This window comes from Nyctibius grandis, chromosome 1 (assembly GCF_013368605.1).
Source record: "Nyctibius grandis isolate bNycGra1 chromosome 1, bNycGra1.pri, whole genome shotgun sequence".
NCBI lineage: Eukaryota > Metazoa > Chordata > Aves > Nyctibiiformes > Nyctibiidae > Nyctibius > Nyctibius grandis.
The window spans coordinates 126982970-126997316 of record NC_090658.1 but is presented as its reverse complement, the minus strand read 5'-3'; the positions used below and the strand labels follow the sequence as shown (position 1 = coordinate 126997316).

At 42.1% G+C, this 14347-nt stretch overlaps 1 protein-coding gene across 1 annotated transcript; it reads right to left on the bottom strand.

The window, feature by feature from the left end:
* Positions 1-1727: 1727 nt before the first annotated feature.
* Positions 1728-11502, bottom strand: ENPP5 (ectonucleotide pyrophosphatase/phosphodiesterase family member 5). Its single transcript, XM_068407071.1, has 4 exons — positions 10683-11502; positions 7601-8470; positions 3550-3726; positions 1728-2168 (listed from the first exon to the last, which is right to left on the bottom strand). The coding sequence occupies exons 2-4, from the start codon at positions 8463-8465 to the stop codon at positions 1798-1800; spliced, it is 1413 nt and encodes a 470-aa protein (XP_068263172.1). The 5' UTR covers positions 8466-8470; positions 10683-11502; the 3' UTR covers positions 1728-1797.
* Positions 11503-14347: the final 2845 nt, after the last annotated feature.

Here is a 14347-nt window from a genome sequence, read left to right as displayed (position 1 = left end):
ATGCTAAGCAAGGGTCCCTGCCATCATGGAGGAATCCGACAGACTACTCCTGACGCAGAGAGGACCAGACAGTTCATAACAGGGCACTGCAGAGTCATCACTGAGGCAGCGAGAAGGAAGCTCGCTTCTGAACTCGCCCAGAGGTCATTCATTAACTCTGGAATTAAGTTCAGCAAAATGAGTTTTGTACTCCAGTTAGTCAGCTTGTTGCAGCTCCTTGCTAGGTCTGCTAGCAACCCTCCCAACTGCGGTAGCAGACTGTTAGTCACACCATTAATTTAACAGAGCACATCCAAGGCCAAGATGTTCCCATCTTTGCCTTATACTGTGCATAAAGCAATGAATTGCACTTACAGAAACACCAGACTGAGTATTTGTGTGAATTTTGGAAGAGTTTCTTTCTCCTTCAGGCATTGTACTCAGAAGCAAAGTGCACAGGAATATTAACTCACCCGAGGAGAGGAAAAAAATTCAGCTTTTAAACAAGTCTGACAACTAGACAGCTTTTCTCACCTCATACAATGTTTTTCATCTTAGTCAGCAACTTCTCACCTACCATTTAAGTGAGCTCTTCAAAAAAACCCACAACTACAATAGCAGTAAGATTTATTGCTCCATACAAAAGAATCAGAGTAATATATAGTTTTGTTGACTCAGGAGTAATAAGTTTCCCTGACAGAGACTTTCCTCTGGAAGAACAAACTCAGTCTTATACCTTTTTTCACATTAAAGTGTGCTTTTCCAGATTTAAGAGTACATATGGCTTAAGATTTATACAGCTGTTCCTTAAATTGCGTGTCTAATCCTACTCATCAAATTCTAAGACACATCAGGTAAAACACAACACAGCAAGCCAAACTCATGCTAGAGAGGAGCCTCCAGAAACTGATCAGATGACGAGCTTGACAGCACTCTGAACCAGCTCATACATGTATGTTCCTTAACTGATTCATCTGCCTTATTCTGAAAGGACCCTCTTATCAGAGAAATATAAAAGACATTTGGATATACAGGTGTTGTGCTTGTACGTGTCTTTGAGCTGCCAGCCACATGGAATTCCTTGAAAATTTAGTCCAGTGTACAGGAAACAATAGAAAAAGTAAATTGTAAAGACCTATATTTACATAAATTAAAAAAAAAAATCAAGTAGTTTAATGCTGATTGCTAAAGGCGATACCACCTAGATTCATATTTTGAGGCTACAATTAACACAGTAGTTTAAAAAAAATCGCCTAACTCTAAACTTAGACACTTAGCACTGCATGACCTAGCTTAATAATAATGTTGTTTTCTGCAGGATTTAATCCACCAAGCTATCTGTAATGGTGATCCATGCAAAAGCTTCCTTGGGCAGGAAAGAAAAAACCCCAAGGAAGTCTAATCACATTCAGTGACTTGTTAGAATCTAAGAGACTTAAAAAACATGTCAAAGGAAAAAAAAGGGGGATGAGAAATTAAATCACCATGCAATAGTCTGTGAAGTGCAGCTCAGTGGATGTTGTTTCCCTAAAAGTAGCTCAGAATGAGGTATTCATGGTCTATTGTCACTACATGTCTACATACATATACAGCTTTCCAGGTTTAGCTAGAATATTTTCAACCCCTGAAAGATTAAGTGGTTGTAGGGTGAAACAGAAACATGCTCTTTCTCTGCATACCTGGTATGTACGTAGTCCAGTGTACCAATGGATCTGCATCCATTTCCTTTTACTCCATATATTTACGGTGATTCACTTCTATTATTTTTCTTGTACAAGCTTATCTTAAGCATCAATCAGGAAATAGTACCAAGCGTTATTAATCTTGCAACAGTGGCTGGGCAGCTTCAGTATGTTGCATTTGCATGGTATTTGCTTGGGTGAGGATAAAATGCTTAACAAAAACTGCCATGAAAACCATAACAAGAAAGCTGCCCAGAAGGACTCCTATAACAGTAGCATAAGTGTCTGCTCCAAACCCTACAGGAACTTCTTCAGCAAGTATATCTTTCACAGCGTTGAATGAACCATTGTTTGGCAGTGGGTTAATACCAAGTAGATGGCACAACAAGGGGTACAAGTCTGTAGCATTCATGACCTCTTTGGTGGCATTCTTTCTGAAAGCAGGCCCAAGTGCCAAAAAAATCGGATGCATTTCTGGTAAGGTGTTGTCATATCCATGATTACCAACTAGAAATAAAAGACAGATAAAGGTCAACATTCTGAAGTTGTAAAACAAGCATTGAACCTTTTCCTAGAATTAGCATAATGCAGAAAAGGAACAGCCATCATTTATTCTTGCAGAGGTTTTGAAGAATCATTTTGATCAACAGCATAAATGTCTCTTAGCAAATACCAAGTCTCAGTACTACAAAGAGAAGATGCCTTAAAAAAAGCATGGAGAGCAGTATTTAAAAAAAAAGGGGAAAAAAAAGGTAAGCTCACATGGCAGTAACAGCATGTCAATGGCATCCTACGCTACACCCAAGTTTTCTTGATTTTCCTCAAGGAACAACTCCCACTTTGCAACTGGACCAGATCTCTTAGGAAAAAAAAAAAAATCCACGTAGAGACAGACTGTTTATTTGACTCCTAGTAGCAGACAGACCATAATAAGCTCTAACTGCTTTGACACCTTGACCAATTTTGTGCATTATCTACTCATCAACAAGGAAAAAGTTTCCAGACCTCCCTAGTGGGTCTCCAGTGCCCCTTCCTTACAGGGGCACTAAAAACTCTGAACAAGTGAATAAACAGCAGGCACAAAAAACTGCTCTCAACTGAAAAACTTGTCAAGTCTTGCAGGTAACGCTCGTCAGCTTCATAACCAGCAGCAAAGTTTAAAAGGTTTTCAAATAAGAAATTTAAGAACTGACCATATGACACCTCTGTTTTTTCTCCTAGCTAACCAAAAGTTACAGTTTACTCTCTCCATTCTACCTATAATAAACCTCAAAACCCGAAGTGAGGAACTTAAAAGTGGGGCTTTTTTCCTCCAAATCACCTAGAATGCATCTTATCCTTTAAGGCAAACAAAAATCACTGGTGTACAGTAACACAACATTCAAAGACTCTTTCTAGCAACAGAACAAGGTTACTATTAGTGTAGGTATCCACAGAAGCTGAGGACTTTCAGAAAGCATTCTTGTATTTCCAAACCAACCCTTCTTCAGTAAATAAATAGTACATGATAAAACGATATTCATCCTCTACTCAACAAGTTCAGTTACTGTTTTTTTTTAATCTCTCAGGAAGTGCTTGTCAGTTTGCTGGATCTCACAAGAAGACCTCAAGCACGTGGCGACTAAAACATGTGAATGATCTTATCTCAGTAAGTTGAATTTTTAGAAATGGTAAGTCCAGTTCCCCTTCCCCTATCAGTAGAGGGCTTCCCATCCCATCAGGAAAAAAAAAAATAATAAATTCCACACACTTAGCTTCAGAGTTTTCCCTCCCAGTCTTAAAAAAAAAAAAAAAAAAAAAAATATTGGTTGAGACTGGGAGAGAAAGTACCATGTAAGGTCTCTGACTAGGAAGATATAGCAAAACACTGTAAAGACAGCATACTTACATAGAAAACCGTCAGACTTATTAAATACAATTTCCCATCCTTTATCAGCCACTGCTAAGATGGGCTGAATTCTACTGTTGTGTTTGTAATGTAATCTGTCTGGAATCTGCTCCTTTTTATATACAGTCATGTTGGGATGAGCATTGGTCAGGGCTTCGTATACTTCATCCAGTTTGCCTTCAAACAAACAAACAAATAAAAAGACAAAATTTAAACATACCAATACATTTACTAAACTCATAGTTTAATTACAACTGAAAGAAGAGGGTAAAATGCACTTCCCCAAAAGCTAATTATAGCTGTAAGAGACGACAGCTGATTCCAATACGTAGAAAAATGACTGTGAGAAATCCAGAGCGTCATTCACAGATCACACCTGGCATCAGACTTCACAGCCTCTTCCCAAGCTGCAAGTGCCTTGCTAATTGTAGAAAAATCCCTCTTTTCATAGTTATCAGAATGTCCACTTCTCACAAGAATGAGCTAGAAGGCATTCAGTCTTACGGAAAAGAAACCAGCTCCTCCTATCTCCATGTAAAGCTTGAAGGCAAGAAGATAGCTCCTACGCCTGTTTATGAAGTAGTGTACACAGTAACACCGTATCCTGTCTTCCCCTCAGTTGGCTGTGATGACAAGTGACACTTTCTATTTATTTTGAAGCAGTTTGTTAGTGGTTTTCCTTAAAAATGCCAAAGAGAGAAGCCACTTTGTTTCTTGGCATCTCTGAAAACTTCTGTCTAAGTGAACCCAACTATTTATTTCTCCTTCTACAAGATGCTCCAATGAACAGCTACGTATTTAACTTCATTTGATTCCCAGCTTTGATCTTCTACCATTTTGATGACAAGTTTAGCCAATTAGAACGAGTAGCTAGTTTGTTGCTATGCACCACATAACATCATAGTACTGGTAATTAATTGCCTAGGGACAAGCAAAACTAGATTGCATGAATCTTTCAGTGGAAGCTCTCAGGTCACAGTCCCGATGCCACTAACACCTTAGGAGCTGTACAAAGATTGCAGAGGCCTCAGCAGGGTGCACATGACAAACATACGAAGGGACAGTGGGACTGGCAGATGAAGATGGCACTGTTAGCAACTCTGTATTCAATAACAGCTAACAGCACTACCTGCTCCTTGGTATTCTTTGTCTCTACTCCTTGCCCTTCCCTAGCCTTCTACTGCACAGTGAGCATAAAACCTCAAGAGCTGTACTAAGACTATCAAATAAAGACTATCAAATAAAGAGGCATATTCCAGCCCAATTCTTATTTGCTTAGTTCCAGTTTCTGAGCTTTGCTTTCCAGCAGAAGTCACTGAACAGCCAGAACGCAGCTGGAGAGGCTGGAACACCAGTGCAGAGAAAGGAGGAACCAGGACACGCAGACAGAAACATAAAAGCAAGTTCAGGAATCTACACCTGAGCACATTTCTTCAATCCTTTCCCCTCCCCTCCATTTAAGCACAGACTCCTGTTGAGGGCTACGCAGTGTATGTAACAGGCTTCTGTTATATACCAAATAACTAACTCAGGGGGCTGAAGTGTCCCAAGTACTCTGTGCTACAGACACGAACAATTCACTCGGACAGCTGAGTTCACAGCTAGTCTCCGCAGGCCAGTTTCAGCGCTACAAGGTCTGAAGCACGGCTGGAAGATGGTTACAGTTTCTTTCTGGCCAACACTGCTGCTTTTAGCAGACGAGTGGGATTTAAGCACATCCTGTCGTTTGGACTTATCGCTTCTCGCTAGTTCTGCCTTCACAGCTAGCTGTACATCCTGCAGCGACGGCTCCTGCGAGTGAGCTCGTCTCCAACTGTCTGTCCCAGGAAATGATGGCCTTGATGACCACAAGGACAAGTGCTTAGTTTGCTTAGTTTGACCTGAGACACCTCCTGAAGTAAACCAAGATAAAAAATCCGGTCTACCATTTACAGCATGCATGGAGTTTTGAACATCTCAGAAAAAAAGAGTGGGGGGCAATGGCCCAATGTCATTGAAGAAAGGTTCTCTGCTTTCCCTCTCAGTTCCTAGGACCCAGTATAGAAATTCTGGAGGAAAACTGGAAATAGTTTCATGTATAATGTTTCTTATCTCAAATTGGCATAAAACCCAAGAATCACTAAACTTAAGAAACACAGAAAGGTCAAGATGAGATAGCAAAAGTCCAGATAAGATAAGATGATAGTTATAGCAGCAAGAAAAGGAACTCCAATCTAGTATTTCTCGGGCTATACTACTAACAAGAGTAATTTTTTATGTCAGTTTTCTACATGGGTTACCAGGGAAGAGAAGCCCTAAATACAGCAAACTATGATTTTACACTAAATTAATTATTTGAATTAATTTATTTCTATTAAATGCAAGAAAAAGGCCAGCATCATCAGCTGTGCTACAGGTACCATCTTCATGAACATACAATTAGTTCGACCCAGACTAATACACTAGCATGGCTTTAATCCATCTCTCAGGGAAGAAATATGCAGCCAAACAGTTAAAGTAGCAGAAATTGCTGCATTTTTAAGCATTCAAAATTTTTCTCAATGTCTCATTAGGTTTTACCATTCCCTTGGTTTAAGCAAGACAAATGGCATAACTGTTGAAGAATCAGTCTTATGTATGTTATTTCATAGCTAGACTGAGAACGAAGCTCATTGTTTTATAATAAAAATTACAGCTGGTAACATGGAAGGAAGGAATTTTAGCTGTGCTCAAAACTAATCCTTGTTTATTGGTAGTGTAATAAATATCTGAACCTCTGGGCAAAACCAAATCCAAGCTATTTCTGAAATCCATTGAAATGGCTTTTTTACTTTTCAGTCACTGAATCGCTGCAAAGATACTATTTCTTTTCAGCATTTAGCAGAGAGGAGAATCAGGTTACGCATCTTCAAGTTCTCATTTACTGCATTAGGGATGTGTCAGCACTAAAGTTTACATTTACAACTTCTTTATTTGGCAATGAGAACATCCTGGTCACTGCTACCATGTTTGTCTCCGTTAGGATGGGGCTGCCAAACTCATCTCTTCTGTCACCACTGAGAGAAACAGCACCCAGGTACAAGCACCTGAGTATGCTCAGGCAGCAAATGATCTCTGCTTGGACATGCTGACATTTTAGTCTGGATTAATAAAGGGCTATTCTTCAAACTCAAAATGACAAGAGGCATTTGTTTACGCATTTAAAGGTCATGTAAGTCTCTAAAATACCCTCCCTGCTGGGGCATTAAATACAGAGTGCTGCCCATTAGTGATGCAAATGTTACAGAAATCTTAAAAAACACCTTCTCAGAAGGTCACCTTAAAACTCAACTTCCAAATTAGCAGCCTGGCCCACATAAAAAATGCTGTTTTCCAGGTTAACGCATTTGCACCAAATAGTTACAGCTTTTGATTATCAAAATAAAGAGCAGCACCTCTACATCAGTGACACTGAACATACACCTGACACTTAAGCAACCCTTCAATGACTGCAGCCAGACTTCAGATTTCAATTCCAACAGTATTCTTGCCTGTCGTTATCACAATAAAAACGGTATGAACATAACTGGCTGGCTGTTCAGCGTGACAGGGGAAAAAAAATGAAGTGAATTACAATAGCTGGCAGCTAATCAAACAGCCAACACAGGCTTTCTTTTTATCAAAAGTCCTCATCTGGTTTCAGTTGAGTTAGAAATCTCATTTGCTACGCTATGGCGTTAGCATCTTGATGAAAGGCAAGATATGTCACATTCAGTTGTTATCTATCATCTAGAAGGCCATTCATTCTTGATAACCCCGTTAGATTGTCTTACTTCTCGTAAGGACTAAAGGATATTTGGCAATATTAGTCAACAACAGACAAGTTTGCTCACTTCTCTTTTCAGAAAGTTACCCAGGCTTTTGACAGAGCTGGCAAAAAGAACAAAGAAGTGACCCTGCAAGTAGTCTTTGTTCAAGGCTGATGTCCTACTGGCATCAGTGCTGCTACCACCACTTCAGTGAAGGAACTAAGTCTATAAAGTTTCAATACTGAAGTATTTTCTTCAGAGAATTTTACTGCTATAGCTCCTACCTTCTTTTGGCAAAATAGCTACTGCAGGAGAATGCTCAATGACTTTATAGAGCTCTCTGTCCACATACTGATCAAGCTCAATGAGCCTTTCCGAGGACGACTGTGACATTCCATGATCACTTGTGATTATAACATTTATCACATCCCACAGCTTCGCTTTCTTCAGTTCAGACATAAGATATCCCAGCTTTTTGTCAATATCACTAATTATCGGTCCCATAAGAGGGTTTTCTGGGCCCAGAACATGGCCCATCTCGTCAGGCTGTTCCCAATATAGGAGACCAAAGTTTATGGGTTCTTCTGATGTAAACCAGTCAATAAGCCTAGCAACTCTATCTTCAAAGGAAACGGATTCATTGTAGGGCATATAATATGTAGGAAAGACTCCGTGTATTTTCACGTCTGTTCCAGGCCACATAGCTGCTCCGGTTTTATGTCCTGCCCTCTGGTTCGTTACCCATACTGGGCTGGCCTCTTCCCAGAACTTGGAGTTATGAATATCCATTTTGTTCATAGAGAAAGTTTCATTCAGAATAGGATCGTACATCTCATTAGCAACTATACCGTGGCTTTCTGCATAGAGACCGGTCACCATTGTATAATGATTAGGATACGTTTTCGTTATAAACACGTTAGTGACCTGTTTGACATGAACACCATTCTCCATGGCATAATGAAAATTGGGAGTTGAGACTTTATAGATGTAATCCCATCGAAATCCATCAAAAGATACTAGCAACACTCTGGGCTGGGCTGGCCAGAGAGACAACGCGCTTGGAAGAAACAGTAAGAAAATTGACAGGGCTTTCCAATAACAGTTCATGGCTGCTCTGGAAGGTATTTGTCCCCTCTTCTCAGGCAACATGGCATCTGTTGAGCAGAAAGAGATTGGTTTGCGTTAACCTGTTTGTCAAAGTCATAACTTAGTTTTCAGAATGAGTAGCTAAAATATTCCTTATGTATTTATACAGCTTGCCTTACTGAGCACTCCAAACACAGGAACAAGACCTTTTACCTACCAGCTATATTGATATCCCAATTTCAGAGGTGGGAAGTGAGACACTACAATTTGTTGAATGAAACACAGTTTGCAAAGCACCAACTTCTTTATCCAACACCACTGCCCAACCTCTTCCTTTTCTGTTCCTGCTCCCAATACACAGGAACTCCTGGTTGTAAGAAACTGTCCTAGGAGAACGCTTCTGCTTCTTCAGAGTTCAGCTGTAAACAGGGACCGTTCTCACCTTGAGAATAACAAGGTCCATCTCCACCAGAACTTTATAACCCTCATTAAAGTCTCTGGAGCATTACTTCCCTTCTGCACAAGCGTGGCACAGACACACTAGCATCACACAGCAGAGCAGCAGATGGGAGCAGGAAGTACACACTGGAACTGGAGGACTCTCTGCCTGCGCAGCTCCCATCAGGGAGAGGGGACCAGCTAGAAACCATCACAGCTTCTCAGCCCTGACACTCACTATGGGATTACTAAATGTGCCCAGTACAATTTCTAGTGGAGAAACCAGCAAATCAGCTTTGCATTTCGAATACAGCAGTATATCCATTAAAAGGTTTTGCTGCTTAAAAGGTGTCAGATCAAGCATTAGACAAAGAGCAGGAACATCAGTTTCCCAACATTTTATCGCCTCTCTAACCTGATCACAGCTTCTCTACATAACTGAGCTCTTATTGATCAACTAATTCTCACGTTTACTACCAAAGGTCACTTCTAGTGTACAGACAGCTTTACAAACAAGAATGTATACAAGTCATACAAGTCAGTGTGCAGCTTAAGCTCTTCTAACTAACCACTTGCGTCTCTGAATGGATTGGAAAGGGGTGGTTGAAAGATTCAGTGGTACAGTTGTGAGCCATGGGAAATAGTACATCTTTCAAGCAAGCATCATCTGTCCTTTCCAGTCAAATACCACTGCTACCGAGTGCAAACAGCATGAAGTACGCATGACACAAGAAAGACAATGCAAAGCCCATCCGTGAACTGCACGGGATGGTGACCACCACACACTGTACCCTAAAGCACTCGCTCCCTAAACATCCAGCACTAATTCTGATCATATGACTCAAGGTTATTGACTCTTTGTAGCTATGACTGGCATTCCTTATCTAATAGCATAACATAATATGACACATAATTTCATATTGTATTGGGTTGTACTCCCCTGCCCCAGTTTCCCTCCGCCCTTCCCGAACACTTCCTTGTTCAAAACTCAGTTATCTAACTCAAAGTAAGATCCCTGTAAGAACCCTCACACAGGATTTCCCTGTCTGTAACTGACCTAAAATTTCATGCTAATATTCTCCACCTCTTGCTCAACAGCATCATTTAACCACGAGACCAGACACTGTTCAATCCAATCCTGCATGTGGACTGTTCTGATACTCCACACAGGTCCCTTTAGGTTCCCATTTTTCAGCAATCCTCTGGAACCAGTCACTACTGAAATTCATCTGGAAAACAGTGATTGTGTAACCAATTGTCGGGTTCCGGATTTAAGGTCCGCCTCTAAAGCAAATCTAGAAATAAAATGCAGACAGCCGCCCCCCCCGTCCGCCCCCCCCGAGAGAGAGAGAGAGGGAGAGAGAGAGACCCGCCTAATTAGTCAAAAAAGGAGCAAATCTAGAAATAAAATGCAGACAATCCCCGTCCCCTGCTCCCCGAGAGAGAGAGAGAGAGAGACCCGCCTAATTAGTAATTCCAGTGCAGCCCACGTGCGGCGTGCCTGGTTCAATGCAGACAGCCCGCGCGCAGGGCCCGCCAAAAATATAAATAATTCCAGTGCAGCCCACGTGCGGCGTGCCTGGTTCAATGCGAACACCCGGTATGCTTAACCTGCCTGCAGGTAAAGCACCCCCAAAAAATCCTGACCCGAAATATTAAAGATTCGTGATCCTTGAGTTCAGACAAAGCACAACCGAGGCACGGTATCAACACACTTGGCTCTGACTTTATTAGGTCCAACACTGAGGCAACTCAATATTCAAGGAAAAGAAAGAGAGAGAGATAAAGGAAAGAAAGAAACAGAGAAAACAGTTGAAAGAGAAAGAGAAAGAAAATATTCACCACCCTGAGATCCAGCGATGTCCTCCTTCCTACTTGGAAGATGGCGGTGAGGGTCCCACGTGTTGAAGTGATCCAGCCTCTTTTATAGAGTTTTTCGGCAGAGTCATGTGACTGGGAGCCGTCAGTCAACAGTTCGCACCAATCACAGGTCCGAAGGCGGGACATGTCCGGTTCCTGCGCCGTAGGATTGGCCCCTTGCCAGGCTGTCACCGGAGACACGCATCCGGAGGCGGGTGGAGGGCGGGCGCCTAGCTTATTGCGCCATCCCACGTTGCCAGGCTCAGGCATTCCAGGCAGCCGCCATAAGATGTCGCCCGAGCACGTGGTTTACGATTTCTGAGACAATGCCCAAAAGGAAGGGCCAGATTCCCACACCACCCCGTGGCTCAGAAATCATCAACATATAGTCAGTAGTTCGATTCCAGGGGGTGTAGAAAAGTTCGATTCCAGGGGGTGTAGAAAAGTTAGGACAGAAAAAGATAACAGGTTAAAAGAAGGAAAAGGGAAGAGACAAGGAAATGTAGAAAGGTAAGGATAGAAAGAGATAATAGGTTTTGAAGAAAGACAAGGGAAGAGTAAAGCATACAAGGAAATAAAGATAAGTCCAATGACTTGTGATTGGTATCATTCTAATAAACAGAATGAGTCACCTCTTCTTCTTTACAGAAGTCTAACAACAACAATATCATCAACAATGATAAATAGCTTTTGATAAAGTTATAGTGCAACTATAACATGTAAACAAAATGAGAAAAAGTTATACAGTGTAAACACATTTCCATTATCATCAATTTTCAGGAAACAATTACAGTCATTTAACTTTGGCACAAACTCCTTCTTCTGTTAGCAGGTAATCGAGAACCAGCCAATCTTGATTGGCTCTCGAGCACCGCTGATTGGTTCATTGGTGTTTCAGGTTGCGGGTCCATAATACTCAATAATTCGTTGGGGATCATATAATTTGATTCCCAATTCTTAGCTGCCAATTTTTAGAAGTATGGAGCATATCATCCCAATATACCATACCCCAGCCCAATTTTTTGGTAGTATTTTGAATGCATGGTGCCCGCAAAACCAATAATGACCTTTCAGGGTTCGCATCCCATTTGCAAAGGACTTGGCCATGATCTGGCAGGGCGGTAGTCCTTTGATTCAGATGGTTCCCAGGTCAAAGGGGTTCCCTGTCCCACCACAGTTAATGCAATTAATTTAATTCCATCCCCATTTGCATTACCATGCTCCTGCTCATTGTTTCCAAACACAATTTGTACCTAATATTTCCCCAAAGTGAGTGTAATCAGTGGGGGACCAGAAAATCTTCTCCCACCAGGGACTGATTGTAGCACCCTCCCTTTTGGTTGTAACTAATACAATAGTGACCAGGAGCAGGGTGTTGCATAGGCCAAGATGAGGGTGATTCTTTTCACAATTCACTCATGAGCAAGAGAAATGGAGATCCACAATCAACTTTTCAGACCAAATGGTCCGCCACACACCCAGCAATTAATAAGCTTAAAAGCTTGAGTAACCAATTTTCCCAACAACAAGAACTCATTTTCCCCATGTTAAACCTGAGAACACGGAAGCAAGGTTCTCACCGGGTAGGCTTTGAACAGTATAGACAAGACAACATACAACTGCCCAAAACAATTTGTCAATAGTGACAAAGGCACATTGCAAAAATTATTAAGGCTATACAATTTAAAACTATACATTCAATCAAAACTTCCATTAAATGTTGCTTTCTTCTTCTGCTTCTCTGAACTTCTATCTTCCGACCTGCAAAGGAACAGAAAAAGAAACTTCTCGGTCCTATTAGTGGAAGGACCGGGTGAGGTTTTGGTTAACCATTGTCTGGTGGAATAAGCTGGGGTCTTGGGAGTGAGCAAAACCATTCTTTTAAGGCTTGGGTTATGCTTTCCCCAGCGACAGGCCAGCCCCGAGCCCGAGCCTTACAGTAAAGATCCTTGGCTCCCATATGTCCTCGTTTGACATGTAGCCACTCCAATAATCTCTCCCAATTTTCCATTACTGGTTCATTTTGTAAGGGAGCTGGACGAGACAATTCACCTGCTCCACCATTCCATCGACCAGCCAGACCATCAACGCCCTGATGAGAGGCCCACCCAGGCTATGGCAAAATTCCCTCGTTTGGCAATTCTTACAATGTCCTGCCACTTTTCCTTTTGCCATACCGGTATCTGGTTGACTTCCCACCCATTTTTCTCCCAGAAAGGAAGCCACTCAGTGCACTCCTTGGAGACAGTGAGAGAGTCAGTGTAGATGTAGACAGGAGAAGAAGATTGAGCCTCATGTTGGAAAACACTCCAAACAGCAATTAATTCACCCACTTGTGCACTACCTTCACCTTCTGTTATGATTTTCTCATCAGTCTGGGCTTGTAAAGCAGCAGCTCGATACTTCCACACTTTTGCCTCACGTTTGGCTGAGGCATCAGTGAGCCCGGTATTTGGTGATTGCTTGGAAAATGGAAGCACTACTTGTATGACAGGAGGTGGGAGGTTATTCTCATGATCTGGAGAGAATTCCTCCTGTATAGCTAATTTTTTAGGTGTGCCTTCTGATACGTTAAAGATGCTACAATAATGTTCAATTTGTGCATGCCATTTCTGTACAGAAGCTCGTTGTGCCACCCCGTCAGGGGGAGGGGTCCCTGCTATTTCCTTAAAGGGGCCTCTGAGAATGATTTGTTGCTGACGAATCATGTGCTCAGCCACTAGTAGTGCTAAGCTTACCACAAATAGTTCTATTATCCACAACACTCTCTTTCGAGATGTACTATCTCTCTTTAAATTTATCAGGTTTGGGCGAGAGGGCCTCGCTAGAGGACACTTTGCCTCCATACGCCTCACATTTTTAGGTCCTGATTTCACTGGACCATATTTCCACCCATAGTTAATCAATTCTTGAGCTACTTCCCCCCACGTCCACACTTTTTGTCCTGGGATACAGCGATCCGGGGTTACAGCTCTGGTTAAAGCAGCTGTCACCCGTGCACTCTGAGGGGTATTTCTGATAGTACCTTGCAACTGAATTCCTAAGGGTTTCAATGAATCAGGCAAACCTCTAACCAGGGGAGTCATCCTCTCAGGATCTACCGGTATCATCATTGGGGATTCCTGCCTAAGCTTCAATTCCCGATCATACATCATTTGCAAACAAGCCGCCTTGTGCACATTCTCCACAAGCTGATCCACCGAGCCTGTAAGCGCAAGAGGATCTCCCCTCTCCAAGGGATTCAAACCTCCAGCCCAATAAGCTGCTCGCTGAGTGAGAGACCAAGGGGCTCTATTATCACCAGTAGTCAAAAACACTCCAGGTCCCCAATATCCCTCAGCTTCTCTTTCACTCAACAGAATCTGATCACCACCAGTCAACGACACTCTCCACACATACTCTGTCTCAGACTCCTTTGGACTGCGTGAAAAATCCCTTTTCAACTTAGCCAATTCAGCTGCTGTGTACGGCACCTCCTTAGTAACCATCTTAGGATTATGGTCCTCACTATCCTCATAAGCATATTCGACCTTAACCAGCGGTCGAAGGGGTTGCGTAGGACCCTGCGGTAAATCACATTGTGTCCTCGCTTCCTCTGGTTCCCCCTTGCGGTACAAACCATCCCCTTTGTGATCATCACCAGGGGA

Bases quoted from the DNA above. Each gene is read 5' to 3' on its own strand.
- ENPP5 (XM_068407071.1), bottom strand. From the start codon at position 8,465: ATGTTGCCTGAGAAGAGGGGACAAATACCTTCCAGAGCAGCCATGAAC. The intron at 3,727-7,600 runs GTAGGAGCTATA...GTTTGTTTGAAG, and splicing joins AGCTATTTTGCCAAAAGAAG to GCAAACTGGATGAAGTATAC. The intron at 2,169-3,549 runs GTAAGTATGCTG...TTTTATTTCTAG, and splicing joins TAAGTCTGACGGTTTTCTAT to TTGGTAATCATGGATATGAC.